This window comes from Carcharhinus amblyrhynchos, chromosome 1, assembly GCF_965287045.1.
Source record: "Carcharhinus amblyrhynchos chromosome 1, sCarAmb.v2.hapA, whole genome shotgun sequence".
Lineage (NCBI taxonomy): Eukaryota > Metazoa > Chordata > Chondrichthyes > Carcharhiniformes > Carcharhinidae > Carcharhinus > Carcharhinus amblyrhynchos.
The window spans coordinates 15,282,687-15,296,630 of record NC_137324.1 but is presented as its reverse complement, the minus strand read 5'-3'; the positions used below and the strand labels follow the sequence as shown (position 1 = coordinate 15,296,630).

The 13,944-nt window shown below is 42.0% G+C and overlaps 1 protein-coding gene across 3 annotated transcripts in view; it reads right to left on the bottom strand.

Moving 5' to 3' along the window:
* The window catches only part of atrn (attractin), a 329,788-nt gene that overhangs the window by 111,564 nt on the left and 204,280 nt on the right, over window positions 1–13,944 (bottom strand). For all 3 annotated transcript variants that reach the window (XM_080194537.1, XM_080194632.1, XM_080194724.1), the window contains exon 26: window positions 13,334–13,412. In XM_080194537.1, the coding sequence (XP_080050663.1) occupies window positions 13,334–13,412 (79 nt within the window). The remainder of the gene's footprint in view (window positions 1–13,333; window positions 13,413–13,944) is intronic.

The window sequence follows — 13,944 nt, the reverse complement described above, 5'->3', positions numbered from 1 at the left end:
AACAGCAAATTTTGAAATATTTCTCCGGATTTCAATATCCAAGTCATTGATGTACTTAAGAAGCATGGATACGTGGGGACCAGTGTCGACCATTCCCCAGTAGAAATGACAATTATTTCCCAAGACTCACTGTTTATCATTTTCTAACCAACATTTTTAACCCAAGCTGACACAGGCATTCCTATTCTATGTTCTATGCAAGAGCTGGCAAACAGCAGTGAAGTAATCAGATTATCTGTTTTAGTGAAATTTGTTGAAGGATAAATATAAATATTGCCCAAGACACCAGGGAGAACTCACTGCTCTTCATCAAAATCATATCACAAGACCTTTTTAGGTCCATCTGTGAGGGCAGCCAAGGTTTTCTGCTCAAATTCCTGGGTTTTGAACCTACACTAAGAGATAAACGTGCTACCATAGTGGGAATGTACTGGTATTAATATATTAAGTAAGAAGTCTGACAACACCAGGTTTAAGTCCAACCAATTTATTTGATAGTAAGCTCACAAGCTTTCGGGGTTTGTCCTTCGTCAGGTGAATGAAGAGTTCTGGCCTCAGACAGAGCATGTAACAGCAGACAGTTTACAGATTACGGATTAGAATGCAAGTCTTTACAACTAACCTGCTATTCAAGTCTTCAAGATGCCAACAATGTCAGTGGAAAGAGCATTATGCATAGGGTAAAGAGATGTGTATTGTCTCCAGACAGTACATTGAGTGAGATTTTGCAAACCCAGGCAAGTCATGGGGGTTACAGATAGTGTGACATGAACCAAGATCCCGGTTGAGACCGTCCTCATATGTGCGGAACTCGGCTATCAGTCTCTGCTCAGCAACTCTGCGCTGTCGTGTGCCGTGAAGGCCACCTTGGAGAATGCTTACCTGAAGGTCAGAGGCCAAATGCCCATGACCGCTGAAGTGTTCACCAACAGGAAGGGAACAGTCTCGCCTGGTGATTGTCGAGCGATGTTCATTCATCCGTTATTGTAGCGTCTGCACGGTCTCCCCAGCGTACCATGCTTCGGGACATCCTTTCCTGCAGCGTATTAGATAGATAACGTTGGCCGAGTTGCAAGAGTATGTGCCGTGTACCTGGTGGAAGGTGTTCTGACATGTGATGATGTCATCCATGTCGATGATCCGGCATGTCTTGCAGAGGTTGCTGTGGCAGGGTTGTGCGGTGTTGTGGTCACTGTTCTCCGGAAGGCTGGGTAGTTTGCTGCGAACAATGGTCTGTTTGAGATTGTGCGGTTGTTTGAAGGCAAGAAGTGGGCTTGTGGGGATGGCCCTGGTGAGATGTTCATCTTCATCAATGATATGTTGAACACGTCGTCCAGTACTTCCCCAAAGCGGAGAAGCTACGACATTTTCTCCGGAGTCTTCAACCCAGGATCTTGGGCTCATGTCGCACTATCAGTAAAGACCCCCCTTCAGTTGAATGGCTTGGCTAACAAAGGTTAATTTCCCAGAATTTGCCAAACTTGGGTAGATTTCTCAGAATCATAGAATACTACATGAGGCCCTTTGGCCCATCGTGTCTGCACCGATGCATGAAATTTAAAGATTTAAATCCGAATGTAGTGTACTGCATTTCAACTTCCAAATGATTCTTGATAAAGTTTCATATGGAGAGTCTATTAATCTCAAAGCTGTGGGAATTCAGGGAAAATGCTGGGAGCTGGTAGGAACGGGTTGAAACTTAGATAGAATTTTGGAAATAAACAGTGAACATGGCAGGAGTGGTGGTGAGAGGAGTGATAAGTGGGGTCCCTCATGTCTCAGTAATGAGAACATCTTCAAATTTAGATGAAAACCACCTTGATTCAGAAACTCAATTCAAAGAAGTCAAATTTAAGTTGACATCAAATTAGGAGAGACAATGGAATGAGGGACAATTCAGAAATTATGAAGCAAGTTGGACAATTTATGCAAGTGAACAGATCAATAATGCAGTATATTTATGGCAGGTAAGCGTAATGTGTTGTATACAAACAGGGAATTAGATGCGAGCACGAATGGTGTTGAAACAGTACGTTGAAACTAACAGAAATCTGAATATGCTTGTAAACATGGTACCAAAAATGATCAACTGATGCAGGGTATCAATGAACAAAAGCTAATAAACTGACAAACTACACAGTCAAAATGGTTGATACAAATCAGAAGAGGTGATAATCAAAATTTATAATCCTCTATTCAGGCCGTATACTGAATGCCTGATCAAACTCCTGTTGCCAAGAAATGGGATATTCTTTGAGCGCGAGAAGGAATGAGAAAAAAGAGATTTCCAGATACAACGTGCAGCAGTAGCAGTAAATTAAACCTCGTACAACATATAGAAACACCTACACCGAGCATGAGAATGACAGATCAAGACTCCCACCTACACCCACAGAAAGAGTTTAACACTCTTGGTTTAAAATCAAATAAAATACTGCAAATGGAATCAGGTTTATTCTCATTGTGGTAAAGATTGAGTATGAAAAAACATCAAAATTCTTGGGAATAAAGTCTGCTTATGTAGGTCCTGACGTTAGTTATTCAGAAATCGGACAGTTTAAATCATTTTTAAAATTAAAAAATGACAAGGTCTATCCTGCAGAACACTTGTACCAAAAGGAGGATGAGGGTCAAGCAGGACTGGGTGAAAACCACCTTTTGGTTTAAAAATCAAGTTGTAGGAGAAACAGTGGGTTGCAGAGTAAGCATGGAAGGAAGAACATGCAGTACATAGGACAGAATATTTGAAGCTTGGAGAACAACAAGGGAGGTATGTTCGGATAAACAAACTCAAATTTCTCAATGTTTAGGAAACGTGGTGTTTCGCTCTCCCAAACCAAACCTCACTTCAGTCAGTCATCATTTGTGCCATTTAATTTTGATTATTCTAAAACCAAAAACAGTTTATCAGCAGTATATTGTATCATGACATAGATATTTAACCTTGACAGAGATATAGTTGAAAGAAGGACAGGACTAGCAACTCAACATTCCAGGGTATAGAAGTTTCAGGCATGATGGGGGAGACATAAGAGAAGAGGGAGCATTGCACTACTGATTGGCTCTTCAGGAGTATAGCAAGTGTAGGTGGGTGCTTTAAAAAGAAATTAGGAGGACAAAGAGGAACCACGAAATATCAATGACAGAAAAGATTAAGGAAAACCCCAAGGTACTTTATAAGTACATTAAGAGCAAGAGGATGACGAGAGAAACAGTGGGGCCCATTAGAAATGAGTGCAGAGGAGATTCACCAGGATGTTGCCTGGGATGGAAAGTTTCAGCTACGAGGAGAGTCTAGATAGGCTGAGTTTGTTTTCCCTGGAGCAGAGGATGCTGAGGGGGTTCTGATATAAGTGTACAAAATTATGAGAGCATAGGGAGGGTAAATTGTAAGAATCCTTTCCCCATGGCAGTGTCCAAGACCAGAGGGCATAGGTTTAAGGTAAGAAATAGGTGGTTTAGAGGGGGTTGGAGGAAATTTTTTTAAACCCAGAGGATGGTGAAAATATGGAACCCGCTGTCTGAGGAGGTCGTGGTGGCAGTTTACTCTTGCAACGTTTAAGAAGCATTTGGACGAGCACTTAAATCGCAAAGACACAGTAGGCAATAGTTCAAGCACTGGTAAACGTGATTCGTAGATTGGTAGTTGATAGTCAGCATAGGCATGGTGGCCTGAAGGGTCTGTTTCTGTGCTGTATGATTCTGTGAAGGGGCATCTAGACTTCTTAGCACTATTTGCTCTCTACAGAAACTGTCAGATCTGTTGAGATTTTCCAGTAGTTTGTTTTTGGTTCAGATTCCAGCATCCGCAGTGATTTGCTTTTATGACATTTTTATACGTCACCCAGGTAATTCAGAAAATTAAGAAATATTTTAACTTTAGTTTAACGTTGGTGGTGTAGAAAAGATAATTAGGGACAAAACTAGTCATTACCTATACAAATGCAAAACAATTAAGGAAAGCCAGCGTGGACTTCTTAAGGAAAAATTGCGTTTAACTTACTTGCCAGAGATTTTTTTTATGGAGGTGGTGACAGTGAGGGTAGATAAGGGCAATGCTATTGAAGCTGTATATTTGGTTTTCCTAAAGGCATTTGATACAGTACTGTACAACAAACTTGTGGTCAAAGCTACGTTGATGGAATATAAGGGAAAGTGGTAACATGGATATGAAATTGACTGAGTAACAGGAAACCGTGAGTAATGGTCAACAGATGTTTTTCAGACTGGAGGAAGATTTATGGTAGAGTACCCCAGTGGTCAGTGTTGGGACTCTTGCTTTTCCGGATGTATATTAATGAACTAAACCATGGTGTACATGGGAACATTTCAAAATTTGCAACTGATATATAATTTGGAAGCATTGTGAACTGTAGGGGGATCGTGTAAAACTTCATACGGACAGAGGCAAGTTGATGGAACTGGTTAGACAAATAGTAGATTAAGTTCAATTCGAAGAAATGTGAACAAACATTAGGAGCTAGATTAAGCCACTCGGCCCCTCCAGCTTCTTCCACTGCTCAATATGATCAAGGCTGATCTAATTTTAAACTCAACTTCCCCCAAACAAACATTCACCCCCTTGCTTATACAGGACCTAATCACCTCTGCCTCAAAGATATTACATAAAACATAAAGATAACAGGGGGAGGAGACCACTTGGCCCTTCGAACCTGTGCCACCTATTCATTACAACCATGGCTGATAATCCAGGTCAATAGCCTAACCCTGCTTTATCCCCACAAACTTTGATCTCATTCGCCCCATGTGCTATATCCAGCCGTCCCTTGAATACACTCAATATTTTGGCATCAACTACTTCCTGTGGTAATGAATTCCACAGGCTCACCACTCTTTGGCTGAAGAAATATCTCCTGATTTCCTTCCTAAATGGTCTACCCTGAATCAGCCGATGACCCCTGGTTCTGGACTCCCCCACCATCAAGAATATCCTCCCTGCATCTACCCTTTCCAGTCCTATTAAAATTTTAAAAGTCTCTATGAGATCACCCCCCTTATTTATTTGAACTCCAGCAAAAACAATCCTAACCTAGTCAATCGCTCCTCATACATCAGTCCCGCCCTCCCTGGAATCAGTCTGGCTAACCTTCACTGCACTTCCTTGAGAGTAAGAACACCCTTCCTCAGAAAAGGAAACCAAAACTGCACACAATGCTGTAGGTGTGGCCTCAACAAGGCCTTGGATAACTGCAACAACACATCCCTGCTCCTGTACTTGAAACCTCTCACTTTGAAGGCGAACATACCATTTGCCTTCTTTAACACCTGCACGCTTACCTTCAGCGACTGGTGCACAGGGACACCCAGGTCCTGCTGCACACTCCCCTCTCCCAATTTACAGTCATTGAGGTAGTAATCTGTCTCCTTGTTTTTGCTTCTAAAGTGAATAACCTCACATTCACATTCAAGGACTCCGCCTCAACCAGCTTTTGAGGAAGGGAATTCCAAAGTCTCGCAGGACCCTTAGAAAATACATCTCCTCAATTCTTTCCTAAAAGGGCGACCCTTCATTTTGTAACGATGACTTGGAGTTGTAGATTCTACCAGAAGAGGTAAAATCTTTTCCACATCCATCCTTTCAATTTCCTTCAGGATCTTATATATTTAAATCCAGTCGCCTCTTATTCTTCTAAACTCCAGTGAATACATGCCTAGCTTGTCTAGCCTTTCTTCATAAGGCAACCCACCCATTCCAACTATTAATATAATAAACCTTCTCTGAACTGCTTCTAATGCATTTACATTTTGCCTTAAAGAAGAATACCAACACTGCGCATACTACTCCAAATGCAGTAGGACAGCATGGTGGCACGATAGTTAGCACTGCCTCCTCACAGTGCCAGGGACCCGAATTCAGCTCCCGGCTTGGGTCACTGTCTGTGTGGAGTCTACACGTTCTCCCCCTGTCTACATGGGTTTCCTCTGGGTGCTTCGGTTTCCTCTCACAGTCCAAAGATGTGCGCATTAGGTGGATTGGCCATGCTAAATTCTCCCTTAGTGTATCCCAATAGGCACTGGAATATGGCGACTGGGAAATTTTCACAGTAACTTCATTGCAGTATTAATGTAAGCCCTACTTGTGACTAATAAATAAAAACTTTAAACTTTAACAGATGTGGCTTCACCGAGTCTCACAACACCAGATTAAAGTCCAACAGGTTTATTTGGTAGCACAAGCTTTTGGAGTCTTGCTTCTTCTTCAGGTGAAGGAATGGGATTCCAAAAGCTTGTACTACCAAATAAACCTGTTGAACTTTAACCTGGTGTTGTGAGACTTCTTACTGTGCTTACCCCAATCCAATGCCGGGATCTCCACATCATAATTTAAGTATAATATCCATACTCTTGTATTTAATTCCCTTGCAATGGGAATAACATTCCTTTTGCTTTGCTAATTATTTGCTGCACCTGCATAGTAATCCTTTACTATGATACCTCTGCAATCTCAAAACTCTGCAATCTCTTACTATTTAAATAACATACCTCTTTCTTATTTGTCCTGCCAAAATGGACAACTTCACATTTTCTCACATTTGCTGGATCTTTGCCCACTTAGCCTACTTATGCCCTCTTCATAACTTTCCTACTTATCTTTGTAACGTCAGCAAATTTAACAACTGTACCATTAGTCCCTTCATCCAAATCAGTGACATAAACTGTAAACTGTTGTGGGTCCAGCATTGTCCCTATGACACATCACTCGTCACTGACTGCCAACCAAGCAATGATCTTTTTGATTTGATTTATTATTGTCACATGTATTAACATACAGAAAAAGTATTGTTTCTTACACACGATAAAGACAAAGCAAACCATTCATAGAGAAGGAAATGAGAGAGTGCAGAATGTAGTGCTACAGTCATAGCTAGGGGGTAGAGAACAATCAACTTAATGCAAGGTAAGTCCATTCATAAATCTGATGGCAGCAGGGAAGAAGTTGTTCTTGAGGTTGTTACATGACCTCAGACTTTCATATCTTGCCCCGACGGACGAAAGTGGAAGACAGAATGTCCAGGGTGCGTGGATCCTTAATTATGCTGGCTGTTTTGCCGAGGCAGTGGGAAATGTAGCCTGAGTCAGTGAATGGGAGGCTGGTTTGCATGATGGATTGGGCTACATTCACAACCTTTTGTAGTTTCTTGCGGTCTTAGGCAGAGCAGGAGCCATTCCAAACTGTGATACCACCAGAAAGAATGCTTTCTGGTTGGTGGGAGTCGTAGTTGACATGCCAAGTTTCACAACATCAAGTTTTAAGCCAATAAGCATAGGTGCATAAGGAGTATAGGAGGGGACTAGCAAATAAACCTGTTGGACTTTAGCCTGGTGTTGTGAGACTTCTTATTGTGTTTACCCCAGTCCAACGTCGGCATCTCCACATCATGCCAAATTTCCTTAGTGTTCTGAGAAAGCTGAGGCATCGGTGGTCTTTGTTAACTATAGTGTTGGCATAGGGGCGCCAGGACAGGTTGTTGGTGATCTGGGCACCTAAAACTTGAAGCTTTCAACCCTTTCTACTCCGAAAGCAATATTCCCAAAGGCTGGATGTTTTTACAGTACCACATCTTTTCAGCATTCTGAATTTTAAAAAAACGACAAATGGCGTCAATTGAATACAAATCCTGATATTTACTATAGCAGCAAAAACAGATATCGAAATCTTCCATCCACTAGCTTTCCTATTAATTTTCAGTGAGCTGCAGTAAAATGCGGGCTAAATGCTTAAAGTTCAATTGTTGGTTTTGACCCGCATCATTGGAAAAACGTAAAAAAGACCAATGGTAAATGCGTAGTCGTCCATTTTGGCAGAACCAACGGGATGAACGAGTACACTATCAAGGGCAGGAGTCTTGGTAGTGTTGAGGAGCAGAAGGATCTTGGGGTCCGGGTCCACAGGACTCTTAAATCAGCCTCGCAGGTGGAAGAGGTGGTCAAGAAGGCGTATGGTGTACTGGCCTTCATTAATCGAGGGATTGAGTTTAGGAGTCGGGAGGTAATGCTGAAACTTTATAAGACCCTTGTCAGGCCTCATTTGGAGTACTGTGCGCAGTTCTGGTCGCCTCACTATAGGAAAGACGTAGAAGCTATTGAAAGGGTACAGAGGAGATTTACAAGGATGTTGCCTGGACTGGGAGGCATGCCTTATGAAGTTAGGTTGAGGGAACTGGGTCTCTTTTCCCTGGAGAGACGTAGGTTGAGAGGCGACCTGATAGAGGTTTATAAAATGTTGAGAGGAATAGATAGGGTGGATTCTCAGAGGCTATTTCCCCGGGTTGAAATGGTCGCTACGAGAGGACTCAGGTTTAAGGTGCGGGGAGGAAAGTACAGAAGTGATGTTAGGGGTAAGTTTTTCACTCAGAGGGTGGTGAGTGAATGGAATCGGCTGCCGTCAGTGGTGGTGGAGGCGAACTCGCTGGGGTCTTTTAAAAGACTTCTGGATGAGTATATGGGGTTTTATGGGATTGGGGGTTATAGATAGGTGTTGATGTGATCGGCGCAACTCGTGGGCCGAAGGGCCTGTTTGTGCTGTAGCGTTCTATGTTCTATGTAACTTATTTTCCTCATATGATACAGTCCCTTCCCCAAATCAATAGTCCTGCTCTGCTGCATAAGCCAGTACTCATGATGTGGAGATGCAGGCGTTGGATTCAGGTGGGCACGTAAGAAGTTTCACAACAGCAGGTTAAAGTCCAGCAGGTTTATTTGGTATCACGAACTTTCAGAGCGCTGCTCCTTCATCAGGTGAGTGGAGAGTTGGGTTCACAAACAGGGCATATATAGACACAGACTCAATTGCAAGATAATAGTTGGAATGCGAGTCTTTACAGATAATCAAATCTTTACAGGTACAGACAATGAGAGTGGAGAGAGGGATAATCATAGGTTAAAGAGATGTGTATTGTCTCCAGCCACTGGAATGAGATTTTACAAGCCCAGGCCAAATGACGGAGGTTACATATAGTATGACATGAGCCTAAGATCCCGGTTGAGGCCGTCTTCATGTTTGCAGAACTTGACTATCAGTCTCTGCTCAGCGATTCTGCGATGTCCAGTGTCTTGAGGGGCGCCTTGGAGAACGCTTACTTGAAAATTGGAGGCTGAATGCCCTTGACTGCTGAAGTGTTCCCTGACTGGCTTTGGCCTGGGCTTGCAAAATTTTATGAATTGTCCAGGATTGAGACAATTCACACCTCTTTAACCTGCACTTAACTCTCAATCTACTCGCATTGTCTGTACCTTCAAAGACTTGATTACCTGTTAAGGTTCACATTCTAACCATTACCTTCTTATTGAGCCTGTGTCTATCTCGAACCCAACTCTCCACTCACCTCACTCCACTCAGGAGTTTGTGAACCCAACTCTCCACACCTGATGAAGGAGCAGCGCTCCGAAAGCTCGTGCTACCAAATAAACCTGCTGGACTTTAACCTGGTGTTGTGAGACTTCTCACTAAGCCAGTACTAAATGCTGAGTTAGCCTCGAGTTTATTGTATTTTCTTGCAGGAGTCTTCCTTGCTTCCTTTCTCCAATATCAGTTTTCTGTTAAGGGTTAGGGAAACCTTAAAATGAGCTTCACAAACTGCAGCAGAAATCAACAGGATGAAACTGCAGCACAATAAGCTCATAATTTAACCGCCATAAGGGTGACTAAACAGTACTCTAGAATAAGACATGAAGAATATCTTTAATATAAAACTGTCACAAAGCCTTACCTCTGCCCACTTGGTATATTAAAATGACAGTAGCTTTTCTCAAGCTATTGTAAGTAATTCCACTGATCTACTGATCATCAGATTAAATGTGCAACTCCTTAAATTTTAAATCCTTTGAGTTCTGATCTACAAGGAATGCAATTCTCCAGATGGGGCATCACCAGACCTCTGGAAAACTGTGACATAACTTTAACCCTTTTGTCATTCAGCTTCATGACGAGTCCAGCAGTAGATCAGCCTTTTTTTGTACCAGTCCACCAGCTCTGAGCAATTTCTGCTCTTTGCACTCCAAAATCTCTCTGCTCATCCTGGCTTCTAGGCATTTAGAAAATACTCTGATCTATCGCACTTGGGACTAAAGTGGGCAACCATGGGAGTGCGTAGCATAAAATAGAAAAAAAATGCTAAGATACTTATCAAATTTTGTTTAAACAGTGTACATAAAGAAAAGGGAGCAGTTTAAAATAAACATAGATTGAATAGAATGAAAATTCAGCAGGGAACATATTGGGAAGGTGGTGAAGCTCAGAAGCAGATAATGCTCTAGGTTCTGACAACTAATACACACATGCCCACACAGTAACCCACCCAACCCCACACAGTAACCCTCCCCCAAGAGTGTGTGTATGTGTATATATATATACACATGCACACACACACACAGAGCACCCACTGTGACCCTTGCACACAGCCACCGTGAACTCTGCACAAACATTCGCATGCCCGTGACCGCCCCCCCCCCCACACACACACGTGTGCATGCCCAATGTGACCCCCACGCAAATACACGTGCACGCCCACCATGAACTCCCCCACACACACATGCCCAAAATGACCTCCCTCCCACAGGCAGATGCCCACCATGACTCCACCGCCCCCCCCCACACACATGTGCATGCCCAGTGACCCCCCCGCAACACACACACACACACACACACACACACACACACACAAACATCTCCCCCCCCAACCCCACTTCGTGGCCTGGAGCAAACTGAAGTAATGGCCACTTGGCATGAAGAAATTTGATTTGATTTATTATCACATGAATTAACATACAGCGAAAAATATTGTTTCTTGCACGCTAAACAGGCAAAACATACCATTCATAGGGAAGGAAACGAGAGAGTGCAGAATGTCGTGATACAGTTATAGGGTGTAAAGAAAGATCATCTCAATACAAGGTAAATCCATTCAAAAGTCTTCAGCAGCAGCAAGGAAGAAGTTGTTCTTGAGTCAGTTGGTACATGACCTCAGACTTTTATATCGTTTTCCCGTCTGCCTGTCACTGGGAAAATCTAAGAAGATTGTCATGGCTGAATCCCTCAACATGGTGGGTCAGATTCAAATGGTTCAGGGGGTCGCATTCAGCCCACGGGCTGGAGCTTGGACAAGCCTGTTGCGAGACATTTAGTGAATGTTTTTCAATGCCTGCTGGACTTGGACAAATTCTAAGAAGGCTGGAAAGTAATAAACATAGCTCCCATTCTTAAATGAAAATGGGCACCAAATGAATGATATAAAGGCATGTTATTTTTGTCTTTCTCTGCAGTAACTCATGAAAATCCAAGCACCATATTACTATCATCACTCTTCAGCATTAAATATTTATGCACAAGTGATAAAAAAAATTCTTCTATTTCTGCACGCATTTGTTTTCTAATATGCCTATAAAAATGGCCATGCTACAGGATTTCAAACAGCAGCACTGGAGTTGACCTCTGCAACTTTCACTTCAAATGACTTATTCCCAAAGTGGGTGTTTCTAAAAGTTGTGAAATTGGAAGATGAAAATTTGGAACTGTACTTGAAATAAGTTATTTTGCGGACAGCCTTATAGCTTCTCACCAGTGTTTCTCTTGTGTAAAATTTCATTATGCCATACCATTGAGTTTTAGTCATCTACACTGAATAATACAGACAAGAAAAACGCCTGGAAATATTATGTTCACAACGAAACAAAACACAAAGATGTAATCCACATCTAACCTTGTACAGCTCAATGAGCTAAACCGACAATAAAGTGAAAATGTTGCCTGCCTTTCAGACTCCCATAACAAAATCAAAGGTATGCAAGAAATCTAAACCACGTGCAATATTTCACTGCCACGTCTTGCTTGAAAACTATGGTACTTTAAGATTTATGAAGACCAAGCTCAGATAATGTATTATTGCAATATGAAAAAATAATTCATTCCTTGGAAGCAACTCCCTAGCATGCAAATTTATAGCCTAAGACTGATCACATATCAATAAATGAACTATTTTGGTACAAGCAATGAGATGCAGGCACAGATGAGGTAGATAGTCAACATCTTTTCCCCAAAGGTAGGGGAGTCTAAAACCGGACAGCATAGGTTTAAGGTGAGAGGGGAGAGATACAAAAGAGTCCAGAGGGGCAATTTTTTCACTTGGAGGATGCTGAGTGTCTTGAATGTGATGCCGGACGTAATAGCAAAGCTGGGTACAATTTTGTCTTTTAAAAAGCATCTAGACAATTTTACGGGTAAGATGGGTATAGAGAGATATGGGCCAAACGTGGGCAGTTGGGACTAGCTTACTGGAAAAAAACTGGGCAGCATGGACAAGTTGGGCCAAAAGGCCCATTTCCATGCTGTAAACCTCTATGACTCTATGGCAATGCGGTGTCACGGTCAATCCAGATTCTGTACTGTTGGTCAAACTTTGCATTACAATTAGTTTTGACATTCCAGGGATAAATGAGCAACATAAAACTGAAGCAGCTGTAGTAGGCAAGAGAGGACCAATGGGCTGATGTGTCATTTGGCCATGGTGTCTATGGCCAAATATGCCAACGTTCACAATTTTGACTCACACTTGAGCAAAGACATGAAGGTTGCAGTGCCACATGAAGTCAAATGCACGCTGTTGACTTTAGAAAAGCAGCAATAAGGGAAGCACCTCGAGAAACGTTAAACAAAGTCCACTTGCTGCAACGTGTGCACCATTTATCATAATTTATCAATGCATTATCCAAATATTGCAGCTTATGTCACATTTAAGGGTTTCTGCTTTAAGTTAATGTCCCACTGGAAGAATTGTTCTTGGGTTTTAGTTTTAATATCATTATCCCCTCACCAAAACCATACATATCCATACATTTCATTCTATTGGTTCAGCACTAATCAGATGTTAACACAGAAAGCTTACTTCTTTCAATAGTCAGATTAAGACATTTGACATAAATTTTGCAGCATAAAAAGGGACTTTTCTATCAAGTTAGACACACCATTTGCACACAATAAAACTAGAGACCGAGACAATAAAACCCCGAGGGATTACTGTAACAACTTTGATGGTCACTGCCAGCTATCAAATCTGCATATTTTTGTATCTGTTACAACAACTGATTAACCTGGCACCTAATGAAGGTCTGCTGCTTCAGCATGAACTTTTGAAACCTGCCCAAAAAATAGACACGGTACATTTAAACACGCTAACTAGTCTTGGGCTCAATGCATAATCTCGTACTGAATTGGACTCTACTCATAACAGTTAAAGGACACATACCCAGGCATACATTAGCAGTGGTGGAGTGACCGGTAGGTGGTCAGTCGGCATCTCTGTGAACATAAGCTTACCTCTCTCCGCCTTGACGCCCAGCAGCTTTGTTTAATCTTCCACACCACAGCAGCGACCAACAGTAACGACAAAAAACAACTGTAAAATAATAGTTGAAAAATGAACAGTCAACTTCGAGAAATACATACTTAAGACATTTGCAGACAGTTTAATGTACTGAACTGGACATTGGCAGAAAAGAAAATGAAGTATCAGCTGAATGATGAACATATGAAATAGGAGTAGGCCATTCAGCCTGCTCTGGCATTCAATAAGATCATGACTGATCTGACCGTAGCTTCAACCCACATTCCTGTCTCCCCCCAACCAACTCCTGAATGATCTAAAAACAGTACAACACTGCCTTAAAAATATCCAAAAGATTCTGCTTCCACCTCCTTCTGAGGAAAACAGTTCCAAAGATGAAGATCCCTGAGAAAAAATTTCTCCTCTACATTTTTTACATTCTCCCACACGAGGAAACATCCTCTCCAAATCTACCCTGTCAATCAATAAGGATAGGCAACAACACCATCTCCACAATTATCCTCAATGTCCCACAAGGCTGTGTCCTCAGCCCCATACTATACTCCTTATACATCTATGATTGTGTGGCCAAATTCCCCTCCAA